Below are 27,271 nucleotides of genomic sequence, written 5' to 3'. Positions count from 1 at the left end.
TCGTGCCGTGGACCCTGGAGGGGAGCGTGAGCAGCCGATGGACCCAGCTCATGCCAGGGCCATTCCACAGACACTACCCTGCCCTTCATGGAGCCCCATCTCACCACGAGGATGCCAGATTCCACCTTTATTATGAACACTATTCCCCCTTGGACACTTTATTACCCCTTTTATGGACATGTTATTTTTTATTATTATTTCCAATAAATGCCTCTCTGAGGTTTTACGCCACACCCACTGTGTCTATCTCTTGCTCACCCTGCCACAGTACGTACGTTACTTCCTTGGGCAAGGAAGTAGGGCTGCAACTAGATGCGGTGCACACTGTCGCTGGAAGCAAAGCTTAGAATGTTTTATACTCTCGATGATGTCATGGTTGAGGGACGCATTCTGTTGTGCATTTCATCCAATAGGAGTTGAGAATTCGATCCTTCAGAATTTCACACCTAGGTGTAAAATGAGCAAGGCTCGGTGGGATATTTAGTATGTTTTGGACTGCCTTTGTTTGATTTTGCCGCTGTTTGTGTTATCATGCTTTATGACTATATGTAGGCCTGCCTTTGTCTCCTATCTGAGTACATGAGGCCCAACAGTGTCATTCACGATAGTAATTAATTTTTTTTCAATCCACACATTCTTATTGCATTGCAGTTAGTAACACTAACTGCAGAAACTATGATGTTTTGGCAGAAATATTGTATATATTTGTAATATATACAAATTATAATTGTCATTATCATTATAATTATTTTAAATATTATATATTAGGGGAATACCGTATACTGTAAGTCACTTTTATGGCAGTTATTTGTAATAATCTCTACATGGATTTTTTTTTCCTCAATTTTCAATTCCATAGTTTGTTTTTTAGAAACCATAATTACATCAGGTAATGAGCATGGTTTTACCTATGATCATGTTTTTACTAAAGCCAGTTAAACTCTGTATAATATACAGTACAAGAACTGTGATGCATTTTCATAAGGGCATGTACAAAGGAGAATTAAATTATCACGAATGAGATTTGCTGTATTGTGGTCCAACCAAATTGGACTGTTGTGCATTTTCGCCATCGCGGGTGAGACCGGCAACTGATTTTATCCATTAAAGAGTCAAAGAACGCGGGACTGTTTACGAGCCGTCCACCGCGTCTCTGAGCGATAAACTAACAGCTGCTTTCTCTCCCACGATCGCGAAATCGGCTTTAGGGCCGTCACTTTATTCTCTCTCTCTCTCTCTCTCTCTCTCGTACTAACCACACACACACACACACACACACACACACACACACACACACACACACACACACGTGCGCGCGCGACCCCTCACAAACACACACACCCTCATGTGTTATAGGATTATTTTGATTTCCATATCTAAACATATCACTGTTTAGTTTGTAGTTGTAAGTCGGAAGTTTATTGACTGCGTTGTATTAATTATTAATTGATATTACTGCATAAATAAACTTTGTTTATATTACAAAGAGAAGTGTTTTGGTTTGTTTTGCATATGCCTGTGTCATGCTGACGGGATGTCAGTGCTCGGATTCAAGCCTTCATTCATTGTTTTTTTTCCCCGAAAATCGATATTCTTTGGATGTCGATTTTCCTAAGAAAACAATCTAATATTGAGACTGTTATACTATCTGGTTATTAGTCCCTGATTCCAGGGTGGTGCCCCATCAATGTTAATCCTTATTAATATTCTATTGATTTTTGATAACTGATAATTATCTTTGATGATTGTTGAATTTGAATGATCAATAGGCTAGTGTTAATTTTAATTAATGTTTCATCGATGCTAACAATTAACGATTATCTTTGATAATTGTTGATTTAAAGGATTAGAAAAAGCTAACATTGATTCTCATCAATGTTCTATTGATTTTAATAATTAATAATTGTCTTTGATAATTATTAATTATTGCTAATAACCAAACCCGCTCCTAAACATAGCGCACAACATTTACTGGAGCCCCATATGAGGTTTTAATGAGTTAGATTCAATTAATTAATTTAATTTAAATATTAATTAATAACTAAAGAAATAATTATTAATTATTTCTGATAGTAACACTGATCTAAACAACCAGTAAAGCCCTACAATATGTCACTGTGTTTTGCAGAACAGTATGAGTGCAGTGCACTGAAATGATCACAGATGTTTAAAACTGACCGACAGCACTTCAGTCTCAGTAATGTTCCAGAACATCTTCCAAAAATGAATGTCCAGGTTCTGTGTGATGCGTTCGTACTCTTGACCTCTCAGTTCAGGGTCAATGGCATACTTTCCAGAGGTTAAGAATGAACTGGCTGCTACACCTGTGACAAATACAGGCAAACAGAGATTGTTAGATGCATAGCTGTCTACATAACTGGCATATCACATCATGAAATTATATGCTGACCAGAAACAGTAATATGGAAAGGAAATATGCCAATGTGGGTTACCAATCAAACAGAAACATAGATAACTGCTACCTCCTGGAAATTACTGAACATTATCATCCCTTGACAAACACATGAGTTTACAATTTACAAACAACAACAGAAACGGAACGTCATCAATAAGAAATTCTCTCTAATCATAGTCATGCTACACAGTATTTACACAGAACTCCAAGGAATGTTCAACATGTTCAAAAAATGATGTTAGTACCACGGTACATTTTTTAAGTATAGGCATAGGCAAAAGTTGCACTTAAGTCACCTCTATAGAGGGACAAAGGGTATTCTACTAGCAGGACAAAGGACAGGGTTGGAAAGGACACAAGCTTCTCTCATTCACACTGCCCTCTGAGAGAGCTACTCACCATTTGGTGCAATATCTCCTGCATCCACTAGGTGCAGCATTGAGCACAGGAGACAATATTTGAATGTGTATTCTGCTGCTTATTGAGGGAATATTCTCTTGATCACATTTGAAGCAAAGTAAATATAAGCATATAGGTTGGGCCTTTATTGCATCTGTGACTAGAGAAAACCTATGGTGCAGATAGTGTATGTATATGTAAATGTATAGAGTTGAAGTCAGAAGTTTACATACACTTAGGTTGAAGTCATTCAAACACATTTTTTAACCACTCCACAGATTTCATATTAGCAAACTATAGTTTTGGCAAGTCGTTTAGGACATCTACTTTGTGCATGACACACATAATTTTTCCAACAATTGTTTACAGACAGATTGTTTCACTTTTAATTGACTACATCACAATTCCAGTGGGTCAGAAGTTTATGTACACTATGTTAACTGTGCCTCGAAGCAGCTTGGAAAATTCCAGAAAATTATGTCAAGCCTTTAGACAGTTAGCTTCTGATGGGCTAATTATGTTGGCTTGAGAAAGCCAACATACTGATCTACTACATAAGCTTATTATTATGTTGGCTTGAGAAAGCCAAAACACTGAAATCCTATTTAAACTTATTATTATGTTGGCTTGTCAAATCCAACATACTGATCTACTATTTAAGCTTATAATGCTGGCTTGAGAAAGCCAACCTACTGATATTCTATTTAAACATTTTATTATGTTGGCTTGTCAAAGCCAACATACTGATCTACTATATAAGCTGCTGCTTCTTCTTCACCAAATTTCTAACAGTATCTCCTCCTAGAGCTTTAAAGCTACAACCTCCAAACTCGGGTCAGAGCTTCAGACTGTTCGGACTCGGGTTGCTGTATCTTTTCTAACTGATCGGACTTCCGGTATTCCCGTATCGGACTTCCGAACAGGACTGATTTTAAATTGACTCCCATTCAAGGTGTGAAAACTTTTCCCTGTAATAACTCCTTTAGAGGATTCAATCTACTTCCTATCACTCCACCACTCATACTTTCTATCACTCCATCACTCTCTTTTCTATCTTTCCATTGCTCTTTTTATTCTTTCTTTCACTCCATCACTTTAACACCCTAGCAATCATTTCGTGTACCCTAGCAACCAAAACCCATTGACTGCCATTCAAAATGGGTTAGATGGATATCTCCTGATCAGAATGTCGCACATACATGAGTTGGCTTGTTTGAATTGGGTGAGCAATCAGTCTTCAAGTATCATCATGGAAACTACTAAGCCACGCCCTAGCAACCATTCAGAGCACCCTAGCAACAAAATCCCATTGACTTCCATTTAAAATCACTTAGATGGGTATCTCAGGATCAGAATGTCGTAGAGACTTCATTGTTGGCTTGTATGACTCTGAACAGCACTCAGCCTTCTTGGTATTACACTGGCAACTGCCTAGCAACCACATGGGCTTACCATAGCAACCAAGTAAAATCACACAACTCTGCACCAGAACATCGTAGAGACTTCCGGGTTGACTTATTTCACTCAGGATGGCAAGGAGCTCTGATGAGTATCACCCTGGTAACTGCTTAGCAACCCCATGGGGTTACCCTAGTAACCAAGTAACAAATCAAATATCTCTACACCAGAACATTGTAGAGACTTCCGGGTTGACTTATTTCACTCAGGATGGAAAGGAGGCTTGATAAGCATCACCCTGGTAACTGCATAGCAACCAGATGGGGTTACCCTAACAACGAAGTAACAAATCACATATCTCTGCACCAGAACATTGTAGAGACTTCCTGGTTGACTTATTTCACTCAGGATGGCAAGGAGCCTTGAATAGTATCACCCTGGTAACTGCTTAGCAACCAGATGGGGTTACCCTAGCAACCAAGTAACAAATCACATATCTCTGCACCAGAACATCGTAGAAATCAGACCTCCACAAATCTGCTTCATACTTGGGAGAAATTTAAAAACTCCTGAAGGTTCATCTGTACAAACAATAGTACGCAAGTATAAACACCATGGGACCATGCAGCCATCATACCGCTCAGGAAGGAGATGCATTCTGTCTCCTAGAGATGAATGTAGTTTGGTGCGAAAAGTACAAATCAATCCCAGAACAACAGCAAAGGACCTTGTGAAGATGCTGGAGGAAACAGGTAGACAACTATCTATATCCACAGTAAAAACGAGTCCTATATCGACATAACCTGAAAGTCTGCTCAGCAAAGAAGAAGCCAATGCTCCAAAACCGCCATAAAAAACCCAGACTACAGTTTGCAAGAGCACATGGGGACAAATATCTTACTTTCTGGAGAAATGTCCTCTTGTCTGATGAAACAAAAATTTAACTGTTTGGCCATATTGACCATTGTTATGTTTGGAGGAAAAAAGGTGAGGCTTGCAAGCCGAAGAACACCATCCCAACCATGAAGCATGGGGGTGGCAGCATCATGTTGTGGGGGTGCTTTGCTGCAGGAGGAACTGGTGCATTTCACAAAATAGATGGCATCATGAGGAAGGAAAATTATGTGGATATATTGAAGCAACATCTCAAGACATCAGCCAGATAGTTAAAGCTCGGTCACAAATGGGTCTTCCAAATGGACAATGACCCTAAGCATACCTCCAAAGTTGTGGCAAAATGGCTTGAGGACAACAAAGTCAAGGTATTAGTGTGGCCATCACAAAGTCCTGACCTCAATCTGATAGAAAATTTGTGGGCAGAACTGAAAAAGCATGTGCAAGTAGTTCCAGTTCTATCTGGAGGAATGGGCCAAAATTCCAGCAACTTATTGTGAGAAGCTTGTGGAAGGCTACTCAAAACATTTGACCCAAGTTAAACAATTTAAACGCAATGCTACCAAATACTAACAAAGTGTATGTAAGCTTCTGAACCCAATGGGAATATGATGGAAGAAATAAAAGCTGAAATAAATCATTCTCTCTACTATTATTCTGACATTTCACATTCTTAAAATAGTGATCCTAACTGACCTAAGACAGGGAATGTTTCCTACGATTAAATGTTAGGAATTGTGAAAAACTGAGTTTAAATGTATTTGGCTAAGGTGTATGTAAACTTCTGACTTCAACTGTATGGGGTTTAATAGTCTGAAAAAGTGACCATACTGCCTTCCCATTACACAGGAGATACATAAAGGAAGTTCAGCATCAGATGAGGTTGAATTAGAGAGTCCCAACTGACCTATCCCTGACTGATGCTTCTTGTAGTTCTCTCCGAACGCCACCAGGCTTATAGCAATTGACTGCAGGCATGGACGGATGGCAGGAGCAAACTGTATAGGGAGAGGACAAGAGAACCAGATTTGAAAAAAATGACAGCTAGTCTCAAACTAGACATGGCAAACGTCAGAGGCCAGGGGGCAGGATAACGTCTGGACAATAATGTCAATCAATTACAAATAAGTGTGAATTGATTGCCATCATTTTATTTGTCAGATACTGTATTTAAAAAACTTCAGACCGCTGCATTAAAAGCAGCTTGTGATGGCATAAAGATGGTGAATTAAATTACTTTGGATGTTAAATGTGTCTCAAAAATTCATAAGGCTCGCAAACAAAGGCAGTGTAGTGCATGTTTTTTGTGGGCACTTTAAGTATTAATGTAGTAATTTACGTCATCGCTCGGCTCTCAAGTCAGTGGAAACGCAGGCTAGTTGTGAGATAGGTTTGCAGATTGCCTGTCTAATGGGGCTTTTCCACTGCACGGTATGGCTCGGCTCGGCTCGACTCGACTCTGCTCGCTTTTAGGGGATTTTCCACTGTGGATAGTACCTGGTACTTTTTTTAGTACCACCTCGTTCGAGATTCCAAGTGAGCCGAGCTGATACTAAATGTGACGTCAAAACCCTGCAGATCACTGATTGGTCAGAGAAAATCATCACTACCAATGTCATTGCTATAAGATAGATGGCAGGTAAGCATACCCTCGTGCGTTGTCTTTGAGCTAACACAGTAATGTCCTCGTCTGCACTTTGGTGTATGATTTCCCAAACTCTCCTGTTTTTTTAAGCAGTATTTTGTCTTAATGCTGTCAGCTTCTTTTGAAACAAAGTTTGTCATCTTGCTGTGAAAAACAGCCACATGGCGAGAATCAAGAACACAATTCCTTCGATATCCTCCATTGCTCCTTTGTTGTATGTTTGTGTCGCATTTAAGATGATGTCACGGCAGTAGAGGTGCCGCATCTATGACGATCAGCCTATAATCCCACCCACGTTGAGGCTGCACTAAACTGCAGTGGAAAAGCAAGCTCAGAAAAGTAAAGCAAGCAGAGTTGAGTCGAACCGTAACGTGCAGTGGAAAAGTCCCATAAGCACTGGCTCCAGCAAAAGAACCAAAATGGGGAAAAGTGTATTTTTAGAGGAAAAGAAAGCGGATTCAGACTGACTTTTTGCACACTTAACATAAAAACATTTGCAGGTAAACAAAATGTAGACAATGTAACTGAAAATCAACTAGAATGTTACCAATATGTCAAAGGGAACTCTCAGCTGGCACACCAGGGGTCGGTTTACTCAAACAAACAACTGTGAGTCATCTGACAAACTATCACATACGAATATAGCTCTGACAGAAGTGCATCAGCAACTTGTTAATAATAATAATAATAAAAACACCAGCTATACATGGTAAGTGAATTTTTTTTTTTTAGGAATGTTCCATTCAGTGTTCCATTCATGCCTTATAGGTATACTTAAGGTAAACACATTTACTATTAACCACTCATTTACAATGTGCTAATACTGTGTTTGCAACCTTCAATTAAATATATAAACATGACATTCTTTCTTTATGGTCACAATCTCTAGGCAACACACCTGAAATCCAACACAGCGGCCGTAGAAGCAGCCCTTGTGCATGGAGGAGGACTCTCTGAGGAAGCTCTGACTGATGCCGCTCTCCTCCTGGAAGAAGAGGTTGCCATGGCTGTTATCATGAAGCAGTCTCTGAGCTAGATAGAGCAGCGCCCTGAGCTGACACAGAGCGCTGCAGTATGCGTCCATCTCCGCTGCGTTGTGGCTGGCACGGAAAAAGATGCTTCTTCTGTTGGATGTGATATAGCGCCCTTTATGGATGATGTGGAGGAGGCAGCAGCGCACCACCTGAGGAAGAGGAGGACAAAAAGAGAATGAGATCTGAAAGGAGGTGTAGGAAGAAACAGAAGGCCATCCAAAAAGTATGAGTACATGTTGCAAACACTTCACAAATTCATAATGGTCCATAGGGAAGAAAACATGTAAAACACAAAATTTGTGTTTTTGAGTGACACAAGACAAAATGCTCTTGGTGGTCAATTAGAAAAAGTTGGAAAGCACCTTAAAGGTGAAGTGTGTAATTTTTTTCAGTGGTGAAATTCTTTCTTGAATCTCAACTTAATATGCAGAGAAAACTAAAAGGGAGCCATTTTTAGGTGATATCCCCTAAACATGTTATCACTCTGGTGCTATCAAAACATTGCTCTGTTTGTTTGAGCATGCCAACAACCCCAACATATCAACATTGACTCAACCAATGGTGTGAGTTTGGTGCAAAACTAGACTACCTGACTGTCCGACCAATGACAGATGGGTTGTGTGTTTGGAAAACCTGTTTGAAAACCACCATTATTTTTGTAATTTGGTGGTGCAGAGATTAGGCCAACACATCACACATCAGCCACAGAGTACCTGTACATAAACCAGTTAATCATGATTCAATCATGAATCATGACTAACTGCTATGACAAATAATAAGCTAAGAACAACTGTTTTCAATAGAGAGAAAAAAACAAGGATGATAAACATGCAAAATCCTTCTCTTTCCCCCATGCCAATTCATTGAAATCATTAAAGACACAGTCAGACACAAACCTTAACAAGGGAGCGATATCCATTGGCGGGAATATGAGGGTCAAAGTCAAAATGGTGATAGATGGTGGCAAATCCAGTGATGACAGGCTCCAGGTTACGAGCGTGCTCCTGGATGGTGGTCATGGCATCCACCAGGCGCTGAGCTGCATCCCCGGGTTGGCCCTTAGTGGCCCCCGAGAAAAAGGCGGCATTCTCTTCACACACATCATACAGGGCAGTGAACACCGCTTTGGTATCCATCACTGAGGGGATCAGATGGGTTAAGGACAAAATAAGTACTTCAGATAGGTACGTACACTGACACAACACTTTTAAGCCAATTCAGAGAGATTAAGCTTAGGATAAAAGCTCTAAAGGAAGCATTTATGTTACAGCTCAACCATAAAACCAGTCTATTTTTTTATTAAAGCATTTTATATTCACTCTTCTGAAGCACATCTATAGGTCTATGACATACTACATACTAGGTTCTAATTCTTTTACACATACAGTACAACAACACCACTAAGAATTTCTATAAGGACACATTACAATACATTCACGTCTTGAGGAAGCTGACTGCTAAAAAAGAACTGCTGTTGCTTCTTTTTTTGTATAGAAAAGAAGAAACAGGAAGTGCTCAAGCCATAGACTAGTAGGGGACAGGGGACAGAAGGACAACACCACAGGACATAATACTCAGTAAGTAGTGACGAATGGGAATGAGCCAGCTCACCCTACTGTATATTGTGCATTCATCCATACACTCATGCACATTTAGCTGATCAGGATTGTCATATCAGATACAGTGACAATAAGTAAGGTATCTCAGTGCCAATGCTTTCTGCCCTTTACCCCAAATAAACCCTCACATCACACTTTCACTCTCCTTCTCTTCCTTGGAGTCTTTCCAAACACTCCCTCTGGCTGGCAGTGCCTTCCTGTCTAGAGACCCATACATCTCTCTTTCTAGTTTTTTTTGCCATCCATAGTGTAAAGCCTGTAGCTAGTCAGAACCTGACAGATTAGTGTCCTAATCTAGCGTGAGAGACAAAGACCCCGTTTACACCTGGTATTAAGATGTGTTTTGGTGATCCAATCACATGTGTCCAGTGCTAAATACAGGACTAAATGGGGTCTAAAACATTTTGTGATCGGATCCCAAAAACCACAGACAAATGTGGTCAAAAACGCATGTGGCCGCAATTGCATCTGAGGTGTAAATGCTAATCTGGGACATGCATGCATCCCGGCAGCAGCGAAGCGCCTCCCCTCACCTGTCAATCAACCATTGAGCTAAAACAAGAGTTTAAACTTTGTCAGCAACAAGTGGCTTTAAAAGGGAAAAAAAACATCCAATCGGAAAATGAAAAAAAAAAAAAAAAAAAAATGCAGAGAGAAACAGCCATGAGAACTTCATGGATCTTCTTCAGTGTGTTTGATTCCAACATGCAGGGACACGTATGAAAATCACGAACATCTGCAGCTCAGGTTAATACAGGTAATCCACAAAACTAATGGAAAATTCTGCTCGAAATGTTGCTTTTGTGCTTAGATTAAATTTCAAATGCATCTACGAGAAATACTGCGGTTTTTTCACACTTTCTTTTTCTTTTCTGACTTTGTTGTGCTTTAATGTCATGCAGTAACACACTGACATAATGACTGATGCATGTCGTCATGAAACAGAGTTCCTCCTCTCCAAATCCAATCACAAGTGGTCACAGGAGACGCATTTAAGTGACCAGGTGTAAACAGCGATGTCTCTCACCTGACCACATGTGATCGGATCACACAAGGCGCATCTTAATACCAGGTGTAAACAGGGTCAAAGTATTTTACTGTTACAAGCACATCATGTTTCCATTAAAGGACAAGAATCATCTGATACTGATATTGATGTTACAATGGCACAAGTGCAAAACTAGTCTTAAATCCATTGATTCTGGAGGCAGATAAATGTCTTTAGTACTGTCCTATGTATGCCCTTTTTTATGTATAATTTTTTTAATTAGAAACACTGCAACTGTAACAATTCAGATGATTATGAAGTTACACTGGGAAATCAGCTTTACATGCATGTCACTTCATTGAGTGGAAGGCTAAAAACTATAGGATGATTAACATTTGTACTTTAAGAACAAAAAACCATAATATCTTTTATATATTATATCTATATAGCAGTGTTTGGGGGGGGGGGGGGGGCTCCAGGAACAGGGTTGAGAACCACTGCTCTAGTCGATTTTGTGTTTTGACCATTTGTGAACTGCGTTAAACTCAGTCTCGTTTATGCTATGTGGGTGTGACTTTTTTGCCGTGTCATCACCATTCATATCTATACAACCAATATACAACCAATACCCCTAGAGGGTCCGAGATCCACGGTCTCACAAAATCCTGTGGGAACCACTTAAGAATGTGTCATTTTTATGGAAGATTTGCATAAGTTGATATACAGCTAAAGGAGCTCAAATACTGGAGTGAAGATCTAGATTGAGCAGCTTTCTAATAATAGCAATTTTAGTTGTTGATGCCAAGTAGGACATTCATCAATCAAATCTTTAAGAACATAAAGCTAATTCCAAAGAGAATCACAATACCACTGATGGATCAATCCATCAAAGAATGACGAGAACTTTAACAACCTCCGCTGAAGCCAAAGTCCAGCATGACTAATGCTGGCTGAATGTGGAATTGATTTATTGGAAAAATAATAATGATTGTATCTGACATAAAAATAATTTAAAAAAAAATCTGTTAGCTTGACGTTTTTTTTTTTTTTAGCAGAACACAATGAAACCATTTCATAAAACTGGTTTAATGAGTGCTCTAAAAACGAACTGTTCAGTTCTTCCAAAATTGCACCCTTCTACAACCAAAGCCTGGCCTAAACCGCCAAAGCCAAATTACTGTAAGCAACAACTGCTTATTCAATGCCACTGCACAGGGTTCTACAGTACGACCATTTCAGTTGCATTTCCCCCAACCCCCATTTGAAACTGGCGCGTGTGAGACGTCTCTGTTTACATAAAGTTCATCGAGAATGCACCTGACACTGTTACATGCTTTGTGCCGTTTGCGCTGTGGTGCATGCCCTTAAGTTGAAACAAGGCAAGAGAAAAGGCAGAGGTGAAGAAATTGCGCACATTGGTTCTTGCATGTATTGTCACTATGGCTGTGTCTCATTTCGAAGGCTGCATGCTAGGTAGGATGCATCCTTTGAATGCTGCAGTATACCGAGCGTCCTCCTTTAAACAATCCTTGTTTAAACGAGACGGCCTTCGTAGGACAAACGAAAACGGAATGTAACATGGTTGCTATGACAGCACGCCACTCTTTAACAAGCAGAAGCGCTTTGAGTGAAAAGGGAACAAAGTCCCTTTTGAAGGGAATGTATGAGGTAAATTTTAGGAGCGTTATAAAGATGTAAAGAGAAAAGAAAATAGATATTACAGGTGTACTTTTAGTCTAATACTTTATTTTAATTATATATTAATATAATTATACATTTTATATACTCTGCACCCATCTACTGAGGTACTTCAACTTGGGAATTAACATTACTTGCGCTTGAACGTCATATTTACGCAAATTGGCGTTATTTTTTTTTTGGGACATTTCTATTGAAGCAAAGAATTGTGGGTTGTGAGTGCCCACGAAGGATAAACCTCATGCATCCTCCAAATTCCCGTGAAATAAGGTCGCATTCAAAGTGTCCTACTCACTTTTATGAAACGAGACAGCCTCGATGATGTATGCGGCCGAGAAACGCGACCTCCGGAGGACGCAGCCTTCCAAATGAGACACAGCCTATTTTTGCTGAATGTGTGAAAATTATTTGAGAACAGAGTGAATATTCAAAAAAACATTGTAAGTTAAAGCCAACAGAATGGCTTTTATTTTGAAAAACTGAAATTACTTTTATTTTGATATTACTTTCACATCGTAGCACATTACCATGTGTGCCCCTCAACTCCGTACCTTGCCTGGACCTCATTATTTGACATACAAATCACAATAATGGTGATAACCAAAGACAACATATTAAGTATAAGATGAGCTCTGAATAGTCACAAAATGACAAATAACTGAAAATTACAACAAATACGATAACAGCAGCATATATAAAATCTGCAAACAATAAAGCTATGAGCAGTACGTAGTAATTTGCATAATTTATTCATCCCACAAAGTATTAGTTGGAGCTGAAGTGCCGCTTGCTGAATAATGCTCACGCCTGATAAAAATGCAGAAAATAAGTCATGAAAAATATTAGTTTGTGGATATTTGAGTCTTACTTGTTTAATGGACAGCAGAAACTGCGCTTGTCAAAGCAAAGGGCTTTTCACTTTTTCTCAAGAATAATCTGGGGAAGGAATATATGTGTTTATTTTTATATATGTAAATATTCTGGCCAACTTTGTTTTCATAAACATTTACACATAGTTATGCAAGTAATTGACATGAAATTGTAAGGACTGTCAACAGTGTCCTGCTGTGTGACACTTTCTTCATCTAACTATTTTAAACAACATTTTATGATCTTGTATAGCTATATATACATATTAACTAAGACAATTGTTTGTTTGCACTTCTAGAAAAAAGTTGAAGGGTGATTAAGATCTTTAAAAACTTTGAAGAAATGCTGACTTGTCACAGCACCTAAAATACAAAAGTTTGGGGGCCTGGGTAGCTCAGTGTTAAAGACGCTGGCTACCACCCCTGGAGTTCGCTAGTTCGTTAGTTCGCTAGTTTGAATTCCAGGGCAGTGACACCAACCAGGTCTCCCAAGCAGCCAAATTGGCCTGGTTGCTAGGGAGGGTAGAGTCACATGGGGTAACCTCCTCGTGATCGCTATAATGTGGTTCGTTCTCGGTGAGGCGTGTGGTGAGTTGAGCGTGGTCGCCGCGGTGGATGGCGTGAAGCCTCCACACGCGCTGTCTCTGTGGCAACGTGCTCAACAAGCCACATGATAAGATGCGTGGGTTGACGGTCTCAGATGCGGAGGCAACTGGGATTCGTCCTCCGCCACCCGGACGGAGGCAAATCACTACACGACCACGAGGACTTAAAAGCACATTGGGAATTGGGCATTCCAAAATTGGGAGAAAAGGGGGAGAAAATAAAAAAAAAAAACAAATAATAATAATAAATTTATATATATATATAAAGAGCTTATTTTAGTGCTTTCTCTAAAAAAATCCACTCATCACATTTAGTGGTTTTATGTTTTAAAGTTATGACCATTTTTGCACTGTGGGGTCTGTTGTCATGACTAGCAGTCAATAGAAATGTCTTTTTTTTCCCCCAACAATTTGAAATTGAGCCGGAAAATCTAATTAACGTTATGGTGTGGTGTGTTGGGCCGGGTTTGGTGGGCCGCTCTAGGCCAGAAAATCCAGGGCCACTTTTTAAACTTAGTCCGCCCCTGTCTTTTACTCTCGCTCGTCAGGAAGAGAGTGCACACTTGACGGATCCTTCGATAAATGTTGAGCAGGTGAAACTTCTACTCGCAGAGCAAACAGATGGAACAGCGCATACGAGATGCTTGATAGATTTTTTAAATAATAATCCCGCTATTTGTGCTGCTTTATCACCTGTGGTGAGGAAAGGAGAGGCTGACATTTGCACTCTCACAGAAGCAGATATCTCCAATTGTGTAGTTTAGGGCATACACCGTATGCCCAACTAATATAAGTGATATGTATGGCCGACAGAACAACGAGTAGGCTTTTAACCTGGAACTTTTTCAATCTACTAACGCGATGCTGCAGCACCGTTGAGTGAATTGTGTTACAGAGATTGTCTCTCAATGCGCACTGAGCTGCGGGAGCACAACTGATTGTCCGATTAAGACTGAACATTGAGTTTTATTATATTTATGTTCACAAGGTGAAACAGGTTAACACGAGCCTGTCAAATTAACTAAAAATATTAAATTAAACAATTTAAACTCCATGAGTCACACTATGTTCCTGAATTTTGTCATAATTGATGAGCTCAGTTTTCTCATGCCTTTTTGTGCATGTTATATTGTGGTATATTAATGTTACCATCTCTTAAAAAATAAATAAAAAAAGGACTACAACTGTGCTCTTAAATTTTTGACTGCTCCTATAAAAATGTATTAGGAAAATGTAAGTGTAAAGCACTGCTGCAATAAAAATACATGAATAAAATATATCAAAGCATACAGCACAAAACACAGCAGAAGCGCGACAACACGCTTTTTAAAATACACAGGGAGGTTGAGTGGAGCTTGAAGTGTGAGAATCACAACCTTAAAAACCTCTCAGGATGCATAACAGAGCACACACAAAGACACAAAGACACACACACACACACACACACACACACACACACACACAGGGAACATTACCCTCTTCTGAACTCATGCTGGAGCTCTTGTGCGTCCTGTCCGTTCTACACCAGTACAGCCAGCAGAGATATATAGACAAGAGAGGAAGGGGAAGAAAGTAAGATGGAATGTTTTGATTGGACGCTCTCTATTACACTCCCTCCCATCTCCACCGATCATGATGTTACATTCTGTAATTTTAAGTTTCAATCCTGTTGACTCTTACGTCATCCCCTCTTTTTTCCGTTATCTCTTGCTTCCTTTATTTTCATTACTCTTATTCTCTGGAGAGGACAGCTCTGCTATTTTCTCCCATACCAACTGTCTCTCTGTTCTAGTGAGGTGACATTTCACCCAGTGTACAATAAAAACAAATTACTCACTGCAACATGCATACACACACGCACACACCCATGCGAGACTGTGATGTTTAAAGTATCCATCAGGATTATGGATCTTCTGTACAAAAGTTTGTAGATTTTAAAGCTGCTACTTTGCTATTGCAGAACAGTTTTCAAATATTTTCAATCAGTTGTCTCAAACAGATTTTTGAAGATTTTAAAGTAATCGGATGGCAGACCATCAGAAAGCTGCATTGCTCATTGTGCCATCTACTGCGCTAGTGAGAATGTTTTGCTGTTGGTGCGAAAGGGCCATTCACAGGCGATTTATCTCGCATTTGGTATGAAAGGGCCTTAACTGTGTGCGAAGACCAACTAGACTCTGTCTCTATCTTTTTTGAGTGCAAACCCTAAATTGGCTAAATAACCTTTGCCTCTATTGGTTGTTCCAGAACAGGATGGCCAGTGAGGTCTAGACAAACACAGACAACAACATTTAATGAATGCATGTTGTAATTGCTAATCAAAAGTATTGTTGATATGTAGATGCCAGCTGATTTCAATGAGATCACAACCTGGCAGACCGCATGAAACAAAGTGAGATCGTATTTTGCATGCTACACTGAATTATAAATCAGTTACTCCACTGTACATCTGTTGTGTTTAGGGGTGTAAATCGGACATTTCATCAGGATCTTAAATAGATTCTCTTGGCCTGCGATCCGATATTTGCCGATACTACAAAGTCCGCCATACGATTTCGATTTGATTCAGGGCCCTGCGATTGATATTCCGATATTATGTGCCTATTGTACACAAAAAATTAAAAAAAAACATTTGCCCTCAAATGCAACCAAAATATAATTTTAACATTTTATTGAGCTCTCTTTATATACTTAAATATTCTGACAGTGTTTCCTGCAGCTCAATTCATGCAGCAGCGCTGACCCTTTCTGAATCTACAGTGTGAAACACAAAGTGTGTCCACGGTATTTTGATTATGAACTAATTACTCTAATGTTCTTTTGAATCTACAGTGCAAAACATAAAGCACTTCTTGTGCAGTCTGATTCCTAAACAAATGACTCTTATGAGCTGGTTCCTTTTAATGAATCAAAACCAAAAGTGTTACCAGTGTGGTATCAATTATAAGATTGCATTTATGCCTCTAAAAAGTCTGCAAATATGTCTTTTACAAGAACAGTGTTACATTTATTTCTGATTTATAATAATTTATCTGTAGAAATCAGAAATAATCTCATCATTTGGCAACAGGCTGCTGATACAGTAAATGCAATAAGAATTTAATTCCTTATTTACAAATAATTCCTACTCAAAAGTCCCAAAAGAATTGTTACTGGAATTGTTCAGGAACCAGAATCGTTAAATTCCTAAAGTCTGTTCAGGCAAGACATGGTCTTAGTGAGGTAACACAGCTATAGTGAGGTAACACATTTTAAACAGGGTACATACATTTCACTGTTAAAAATGTTGGGCCTCATGTATTCAGATAGAAGACAAAGGCAGGCCTAACAGTCAAAAACATTCCTCAAGCCCCCTCCTTCTAAGTCGTAAATCTTACTGATAAAAATTGTGCCAAAATCAAACAAAGGGAGTCCAAAACAGACTACAGATCCATGAAGCCTTGACCTCTAAAGGATCGAGCTCTCAACTCCTATTGGATGAGGCACACAACAGAACGTCCCTCAAACATGACATCATCAGGAGTTCAAATAATTCTGAAATGCTTAAAGATTTCGCTTCCGGCGACTTCGTTCACCGAATACGGACGTAGCTTTTTGCTGCTCTCCGGTGTAACCTCGTGGCATAAGGAAGTAATGTCCGACTTGAAACTGTAGCCATACAATCTCCATCTCGCTGGACGAGTTGAGATTACCCTGTGTTCAACCAAACACTCTAACGGATCCGAAGGAGACCGCCGAGCAATTCGCATCTTCATCCGTTGGCCTACAGAAGTGAAGAGATTAAAGATTTCTCTTCCATCTTCAATCAAATCGACATTTCTGAGTTCTCCGCCAGCCCGCCGAGAATCAACAGCCGTACCGCCCTCTGAGAATCAACAGCCGTACCGCCCGCCGACAGCACGAGGAAACGACCTCTCGTCATCACACGAGCCTCAAGGAACCGGGTCAAAGTTAAAGGATGGAGGAAAACACATTCTACCTGTGTCCTCATGCGATTCAAGTAAGAGGTTACGTCTGGGCAGAGATAGAATATTATAGTGTGTTATTCTTGTGTTTCAAGGTTTTTTTGCTTGTACAGTTTACGGACCGCCATGTCCGCTCATTATTAATACTCAGGGTATTAATTATCACGAATTTGTTTTGCTGTATTGTAGTCCAACCAAATTGGACTGTTGTGCATTTTCGCCATCGCGGGTGAGACAGCAACTGAGTTCATCCATTAAAGAGTCAAATAACAAGGGACTTTTACGAGCCCCGCTCGTAAAACCGCGTCTCTGAGTGATGAACACGGCTGCTTCATCTCCAGCTATCGCGAAATCAGCTTTCGGGCTGTCACTTAATAATCTCTCTCTCTCTCTCACTAACCACACTGACACACACACACCTTATGTGTTATAGGATTATTTTTATTTCCATATCTAATCATATCACTGTTTAGTTTGTAGTTGTAAGTCGGAAGTTTATTGACTGCATTGTATTAATTATTAATTGATATTACTGCATAAATAAACTTTGTTTATATTACAAAGAGAAGTGTTTTGGTTTGTTTTGCATACGCCTGTGTCGTGCTGACAGGATGTCAGTGCTCGGATTCAAACCTTCATTCATTGTTTTTTTATTCGAAAATCGATATTCTTCGGATGTCGATTTTCCTAAGAAAACAATCTAATATTGAGACTGTTTTAATATTCGGTTATTAGTCCCTGATTTCAGGGTGGTGCCCCGTCAATGTTAATCCTTATTAATATTCTATTGATTTTTGATAATTGATAATTATCTTTGATTGAATTAGAATGATCAATAAGCTAGTGTTAATTTTAATGTTTCATCGATGTTAACAATAAGTGTTGATTTTAAAGGATTAAAAAAAAAGCTAACATTGATTCTCATCAATGTTCTATTGATTTTAATAATTAGTAATTATCTTTGATAATTATTAATTATTGCTAATAACCAAACTTGCTCCTAAACGTAGCACACTACATTTACTGGAGTCCTATATGAGGTTTTAATGAGTTAGATCCAATTAATTAATTTAAATATTGATTAATAACTACAGAAATAATTATTAATTATTTCTGATAGTAACACTGATCTAAACAACCAGTAAAGCCCTACATAATAATTGGTGCCCCGTGTGAGGCATCCTACGTGCCAGTTCTGTCACAGTGTGTATGCATAAGAATCCAAAGTAATAACTTGAAATCCTTACTTCAAAGTTTGGTTCTGTTTGACAATTTACTTCTCACAACTTGCCAAACATAAGCCAGTGTGGTGTGAAAGTGCTGTTGTTGTTATTTAACTCCTAACGCTTTCATCTAAATATTACAGAGAGGTGCCAAGTCACTTCATTGACGTCCACCAAAGAGAGAACACAGTGAAATTTGCACATTACATAACATTAGACCGTAAGCCACAGGTCGAAGCCTCTCAACTGTGCTTTCGTGTTAGCATTATATCAACTGTAAAACAACAAGCTGTCAGAGCCACTATCACAAGAATTTTTACGGCCCCAGTAAAATGAGTCACCAATCGCCCTGCATGACTGGAGCTAAAGCTCCACAGAGGTTAGTCGACCCAGCACTGCAAGATGTAGTTGCTGCTGTCCTTCGTCTCTCCATAGAGGAGAGAAATAACCTTAACGGTTACAATGTTAGTCGTTGTGATGAAGCATTGCAGGAACTAGTTGATTATGTCAACAACCCAGTCAGGAAGCCAATGCGCACAATCCTGGACCTTGTGGGCCAAATGTTCCTTCTTCATCACCGCAAAACCCAACTGCAAACCGCCGAGCACCAGGCCCAGCTCGCACAGCTGCAGAGCAGCTATCAAGCGGTGCAGAAGGAAAATCTCAGCCTGCACCAAGAAATTAGGTGCACTCAAGCTGAGAAAGTCCAGGCACAGGAAGATAATGCCCGGATGCAGGAGGAAAACGAAGCCCTGCGCTGGCAGCTTCAAGCTGCCCAGCTAAAAGTAGAGTCTGATCAGGTAAGTGCAGCTGAAACGCACCGCATGACATCTGACATAGAAGAGGGCTCCCTTTTTAGCAATACGCATAGAAATGTGCCCCTGAGAAACCCAGGAACACACGCTAGGAGCAGAGCTGCCCCTAGTGGTACAGTCTCTGACTTCGTCCTCCAAGACACCTTTCAAAATCCTCCAGCGGCCCGCTGGTTGGATGCAGGTGCCCTTCCTTATAGTTGCCCTCCTCAGTCAGTTTTCAGTCATGCCACCTTGCGTTTCAAACCGACTGATTCCACACCACGAAGGGGGGACAATTATTTTCAAGCCCAGAGTGGTGTAAGCGGCTCAAATATCCCATTAGCCAGGGAGCTGTACGCAACCCGGGGTCCACCCCCATGCGGCGACTGGACTCCTTCCCCACCACGAAGGGGAGGAAGTCGTCCTCATCGCTATAGCGATCCGAGTGACTATGATGTTTCGGATGACTCGGACGACCCGTGGTCATACCGACACCAGCGCTTGCGCATCCGACAACTCGAGTCCCTCGCAGGGGACATAGAATGCTTTGACCCAAATAATCCTCGAAGGAACACGGCGCTGAAACCTCGTCAGTATGACTAGACGATGTACCCCCTCCCGTTAACGCCAAAGTTTACTTTGTAGGTGGGGAAAAGGGGAACAGTGTCCAAGTTGCTCCCCAAAACAGTCACTCCTAACATGCCACACCCTCCTTTTCTGACCTTCTTGGGCGATCCGTACCGTAAGGGCAACGCCTGACACGTGGGTCATTCCGCTCCCACGCACTACTCGACACCGGTTCCGAAATAGTCTAATGGGTTCCAACACCTTCGCAGAGGTGGCTAGAGCAAAGCTCTCCTTTGGCAAACCGTTATAGACAGAGACCTGCAACGTAAGCGTCACAAGCTACACGCAAGATAGGTCGTCTATCACGAAACGGGCCTGGATTGACACCTTTCAAGGGATGATGCTAACAGACCCTGTTTACATATGTCCCATTAGTACGGAACCACTGTTAGTTGGCCAGGACCTACTGAACCGATTGGCTCCGCTCATTGACTGCCGTCGTGGACATGTGGGCTCAGGTTGACATACCGAGACCACTTGGTCCAGAAAACAGTTCGCCAGCTTCAGATACACACGTCGCCATCGTCCAAAAATCCAGCAGAGACGACGACTCCAATAAGAACAATTACAGGGCCTGAATAAAACCCTTCAGGGTACTATAGTCACTGTAAATTCGCAATCCGTTCTTATCAATAACACTTTGCACTCTTTAGGGATTTTGTCAGAGAAAACAACTTATGCGTGTATCGTTAGAGATCTAATGCAGGACCTCAGGGAAATTAGCTCCTCAGTCAACAGTCTGAGTGGTGGAAGGATTCCAGATTACCTGGTCTCCCTAGACCAAATCCTTAGATCTGCTACTATCGCCATTGTGCAACCTTCACAGATACACATGGCATATAGTTTGACATTGAAATTCCAATCCATGTAAATCCTCAAAACCTCAAAATAGGATTTATCCTCAATCTACCGTCATAGGCAGAATATATATAGACTAAAATCTGTATTTAATGTTGGTTTTCAGAGAGGTAATGCACACATTCACCTCAAAACACCACCAACACTCGCCTACCATGATGAGGACCCCTCGCTCTACCTTATCTCTAACCTAAACATGTGTACCAAGACAAAGTACATTCATTGGGTTTGTCAAAATACAACCCCTTTGTTAAAGAGGAGACTAACTACCTCTGCGGCCAAAGAGCCGATTTCCATGAACAAGTGTCATGATAGCATGTCCATCAAAGATGAAGGAACAGAGACAAAGGCAGAGCGAGCAGGCAGTCGCTGGCTCGTTAACACCAGCCACCGAAGTCATACAACTGCCATGATACAGCCACTAAGCTAAGGCCACTAAACTAAGGCTACCAAACCAAACAGTGTTCTTAACGGTTCCCCAAAGAGCCATCGTGCACACTGACGATATTGTCCTCCATCATCTCAATGTCAACAAACATGACGCAGAAATTGAGATCATGGACGCATTTAGAGGTCACAGCCTCACCGTTGATGACACCCTTCGACAGCAGCTTCAGGCTGAAGGGATGGAATTAGTGAAGTTCAGTCTCAAACCGACTGGCTTGACCACTATATTTCATAGTCACATAAGCAGATCGTCGTCTTACCGAGAACACCCTATCAGTTTGGTTGCCCTCTGGCTCCTCCTTAGTGGTTGGATCATCATCGCAATTATTGCACACGCCATGTACAGGTACATTCAACACCTACAGGCCAGACTGGACTCATTTCTCATACAGCTGCGCTTTACACACCAGTCTGAGCCCATCACACAGGTTAACTCCATCATTTCCAAGGATAAGCCTTTTAACCTTTAACCCTCCTTTCCTCTAACATTTTGTTCCTAGTAACCAATGTCAGGTTCTACTTTGATTTTGTGTTATGACCAAAGAACAACAAAGGATTGTGTTATGGTTAATGCTGTGCCTTCCAATAACTTGAAATATTTATGTGTGATGAATGTAGTTTTAGAATTAGCTAGAAGTTCTATGCCCAGATGTGCCTCAATCTCTGTCCAGACGATAAAACCTCTGAACTCTAATGAACTGTATGGACTGTGCAACCATTTCTCTTTCCTATCAGGAATACAGGGATGGCGTAACCCACAGGTTACTGTGAACCGACAAGAACTGTTCGGCCCTTCAGTTGCTCTAAAGATGCTGGACAACAACCAACTCTTCAGAACAAAGGGGGGAATGTTGGGCCTCATGTATTCAGATAGAAGACAAAGGCAGGCCTAACAGTCAAAAACATTCCTCAAGCCCCCTCCTTCTAAGTCGTAAATCTTACTGATAAAAATCGCGCCAAAATCAAACAAAGGGAGTCCAAAACAGACTACAGATCCATGAAGCCTTGCCCTCTAAAGGATCGAGCTCTCAACTCCTATTGGATGAGGCACACAACAGAACGTCCCTCAAACATGACATCATCAGGAGTTCAAATAATTCTGAAATGCTTAAAGATTTCGCTTCCGGCGACTTCGTTCACCGAATACGGACGTAGCTTTTTGCTGCTCTCCGGTGTAACCTCATGGCATAAGGAAGTAATGTCCGACTTGAAACTGTAGCCATACAATCTCCATCTCGCTGGACGAGTTGAGATTACCCTGTGTTCAACCAAACACTCTAACGGATCCGAAGGAGACCGCCGAGCAATTCGCATCTTCATCCGTTGGCCTACAGAAGTGAAGAGATTAAAGATTTCTCTTCCATCTTCAATCAAGTCGACATTTCTGAGTTCTCCGCCAGCCCGCCGAGAATCAACAGCCGTACCACCCTCTGAGAATCAACAGCCGTACCGCCCGCCGACAGCACGAGGAAACGACCTCTCGTCATCACACGAGCCTCAAGGAACCGGGTCAAAGTTAAAGGATGGAGGAAAACACATTCTACCTGTGTCCTCATGCGATTCAAGTAAGAGGTTACGTCTAGGCAGAGATAGAATATTATAGTGTGTTATTCTTGTGTTTCAAGGTTTTTTTGCTTGTACAGTTTACGGACCGCCATGTCCGCTCATTATTAATACTCAGGGTATTAATTATCACGAATTTGTTTTGCTGTATTGTAGTCCAACCAAATTGGACTGTTGTGCATTTTCGCCATCGCGGGTGAGACAGCAACTGAGTTCATCCATTAAAGAGTCAAATAACAAGGGACTTTTACGAGCCCCGCTCGTAAAACCGCGTCTCTGAGTGATGAACACGGCTGCTTCATCTCCAGCTATCGCGAAATCAGCTTTCGGGCTGTCACTTAATAATCTCTCTCTCTCTCTCACTAACCACACTGACACACACACACCTTATGTGTCATAGGATTATTTTTATTTCCATATCTAATCATATCACTGTTTAGTTTGTAGTTGTAAGTCGGAAGTTTATTGACTGCATTGTATTAATTATTAATTGATATTACTGCATAAATAAACTTTATTTATATTACAAAGAGAAGTGTTTTGGTTTGTTTTGCATACGCCTGTGTCGTGCTGACGGGATGTCAGTGCTCGGATTCAAACCTTCATTCATTGTTTTTTTATTCGAAAATCGATATTCTTCGGATGTCGATTTTCCTAAGAAAACAATCTAATATTGAGACTGTTTTAATATTCGGTTATTAGTCCCTGATTTCAGGGTGGTGCCCCGTCAATGTTAATCCTTATTAATATTCTATTGATTTTTGATAATTGATAATTATCTTTGATTGAATTAGAATGATCAATAAGCTAGTGTTAATTTTAATGTTTCATCGATGTTAACAATTGATAAGTGTTGATTTTAAAGGATTAAAAAAAAGCTAACATTGATTCTCATCAATGTTCTATTGATTTTAATAATTAGTAATTATCTTTGATAATTATTAATTATTGCTAATAACCAAACTTAGAGTCCTATATGAGGTTTTAATGAGTTAGATCCAATTAATTAATTTAAATATTGATTAATAACTACAGAAATAATTATTAATTATTTCTGATAGTAACACTGATCTAAACAACCAGTAAAGCCCTACAAAAATATGCAACATATGAAGTGTTAAAATAATGACTCACACACACGAGATATATGGACTGAAATAGCAATGAATGTCCACAGTGCTTTTAAATGAATTCTCACCTAGCTAGAACTGGGAACTTATTTTAAATGTTCAACTGTCACAACTGTTTTCACAGTATAAAAAACAAAACAAAACATGCTTTTCCTTCAAATAATAGAAATCTTTAGAAATAGTTTGTGAAAGCTGTGTCAAACTGCTCCTGTATAATGTCTGTCTGCACTATTGGGGTTACAAAATTACATTACTGGAGATTAGCTGCTGAAAAATCTGAATTTTTCATACATTGTACAAACCTAGCTTATTTTTAGCATAAGCTACAAAAGGCATTTACAGTAATCTTACGTAGGTGCATTTTGCAATGTACTCAAGGGCCAAAGACCACACATTTCTATTAATTGGGACATTGAGAGAAAAAAAAACTAAACTTTGACAGGGCATTCTCAAGATGAAGACGGTTACCGTAGCAGCTTCCTTGAGAAGAAATGTCCTTGTCATTTCTTTCTCACCTCAGTTCAGCAATTCCGTCATGGGCTATCTGCACTATGTTTCATTAAACTTATAAATATGTTGGTTAAGTATGTTAGAAACAATATTTTAGATCTCCTAACCCAACCGCACCCCTAAACACGGTCGCAATAATTTATTCCAAAAATTATTATATATATATATATAAAGCACTATAATAGTATTTCAAACCATTCATGCTGTATTCAAAGTCCGATGATATCTCTGTTTAAGGAACAGAGTGAAACTGAAGGTTTTAATCGCTGTAAATCTTCCATATCTTTATAAAAAATATACTGTACACACAAAAATAAGGATGTTGCTAGCAGTAACAAGATACACAAGAGCCAGTGACATTTGACATCACTGATGTCAAAGTTGTCGTAACGCTTGTTGAGGCAACAATTTTTTTATGTTTAAATGATAGTGAGATTTGAGTAGTACGGCGGATGGGGACGCTGATTGCTGCCTAGAGGTTTAAATTTGGATCGGTTCCTCATACAAAGCCATCACACGGCATCGAAAGATCCAGATTACAGAACACAAATAGCGTGGATTTTTTAAATGATAATTTTTAGGTGCTTTTCTTATTCTTTTAGATGCAACTCTGAACATTCTGAAAATTCCCTTTGTTTCCAATGGCAAACAAAACAATGAGCAAATAAGCAAAAATACACCAAACGATAAGAAACTGATGACTGAATTTTCAAATCATTTAATTTTAAAATGTTGCCTTGGGTATAGTATTAAGGTCCTCTCAAATGAGTTGATTACAGCATCAGTGACATTTAAAATACAGACAAATGCTGAAGTTTTGGTGATGAAGGCAAAGGACCATGCAAGGAGGACGTTTTGATAGCACAGGCAAAAAAGGCGCTATATGGATGCATCTTACGAGAGTGTGTTAAAAATGATCAGAGAACAGACTTGAATTTTCTCTCTTCATTCTACATATTTTCAGGACCACATCCTTTATTAATTCCCTTGGCAGTAAGAATGAAAGGCCCTGAGCAGACCTTTGTCCCAGAGTACTTTGTAAATGTGGTCAAACCATCTCAACAGGAAGAGAAAAACAATGCCCTGGCCCCAACATCTTTGAAGAGTTTCCCCTCGCTCTCATCCAAACATGAGTAAACAACTTACCAACACATACATAATGTAAAAATCCTGATGAGATCATTGATCAAAATAAAAATGTACAGGACTAAAACATTCATACAGTCACTTTCCAAATTCCCTTTTAACCTCAAGACTTGCCAAAGGCTGAGTAAGGAATTCAGACAACAAATCCTCTCAAAGTCACACTGAGCCTCTGGACAAGGCAGAGGTCTTGGTGAAACCTGAACGCAAACAGCCAGTGCCGTGCTGGTCGTTGCAACACAGGGAACAAGAGCACATTCCATTGCACCATCTCAGTGGCACTGTGGTACAATCCCAGTGCTTTGACAACAGTTTAATTAGCTACTCTTAAAGGGGTAATTCACACAAAAATGATACCAAAATCTCAGTTGGTACTGGTACCAGTAAAATTTCACGATTCCCGATACCAATTTCGATACCACAGCAAAAATGTGTAATATGCTATAACACACTCTTGTATCCTATTTTTTTTTCTCCCCAATTTGGAATTCCCAATGTGCTCTAAGTCCTCGTGGTGGCATAGTGACTCGCCTCAATCCGGGTGGTGGAGGACGAATCTCAGTTGCCTCCGCGTCTGAGACCAACAATCCACGCGTCTTATCACGTGGCTTGTTGAGCAAGTTACCGTGGAGATGTAGAGCGTGTGGAGGCTCACGATATTCTCAGCGGCATCCACGCACAACTCACCACGCGCCACACTGAGAGCGAGAACCACACATTATAGCGACCACGAGGAGGTTACCCATTTGACTCTACCCTCCCTAGCAACCGGGCCAATTTGGTTGCTTAGGAGACCTGGCTTGAGTAACTCAGCACGCCCTGGATTCGAAATCTGGCTAACACCCCTGGAGTCCTGTGTCAATACTCGCTGAGCTAACCAGGCCCCCTCTTGTATCCTATTTAAATAAGTTAAAAAATAATACATTAAAACAATTGCATGTTTCCTTTTAGTGTTTTTCAAATAAGCAAACATTGCTTCATTTTTTTTTTTTTTTTTTAAGTGGGGCCTTTTGAAATGTTTTATTGTTTCCCAAATCCTGTTTTCCTGAATTCCTTGTTTTGAAGTTAAATTCAATTTCATCATCAACATGGTGTCTAATAAGATGAATTCATAAAACTTTAATCAAAAGAAAATAGAACAATTTCTTTTCAACATACATTGCATCCATTTAGCATCACTGTATATGAAAATTACACTGATCAAAACTTTTATCCCATAAAACAGCACTATTAGTACTTATTAATATTTATTATTAATAACAGTTATTTTTTATTATAATTATTATTTTTACAGTGAATATTACATTTTACTATACAGTATTAATATAAAGTATTTCTGTTGCATGTTGAATCAATCTTTTTTTGACATGAAGATTTTTCAGTTTCTGTGTGTTTTTGATGTTAGCGTCACACCTCCGGATATGCAGTTGGTTGTATGGCCCAATG

At 39.9% G+C, this 27,271-nt stretch overlaps 1 protein-coding gene across 1 annotated transcript in view; it reads right to left on the bottom strand.

The window, feature by feature from the left end:
• Window positions 1-27,271, bottom strand: part of LOC127452857 (transmembrane protein 145-like) — a 113,559-nt gene that overhangs the window by 80,422 nt on the left and 5,866 nt on the right. Inside the window, exons 2-6 of the mRNA XM_051718652.1 lie at window positions 8,683-8,924; window positions 7,651-7,935; window positions 6,015-6,105; window positions 2,816-2,842; window positions 2,179-2,324 (exon numbers count right to left, since the gene is read on the bottom strand). Of these exons, the coding sequence (XP_051574612.1) occupies window positions 2,179-2,324; window positions 2,816-2,842; window positions 6,015-6,105; window positions 7,651-7,935; window positions 8,683-8,924 (791 nt within the window). The remainder of the gene's footprint in view (window positions 1-2,178; window positions 2,325-2,815; window positions 2,843-6,014; window positions 6,106-7,650; window positions 7,936-8,682; window positions 8,925-27,271) is intronic.

This window comes from Myxocyprinus asiaticus, chromosome 15 (assembly GCF_019703515.2).
Source record: "Myxocyprinus asiaticus isolate MX2 ecotype Aquarium Trade chromosome 15, UBuf_Myxa_2, whole genome shotgun sequence".
Lineage (NCBI taxonomy): Eukaryota > Metazoa > Chordata > Actinopteri > Cypriniformes > Catostomidae > Myxocyprinus > Myxocyprinus asiaticus.
Note: the sequence above shows the minus strand (reverse complement) of the source record. Positions and strands in the feature narration are given on the sequence as shown.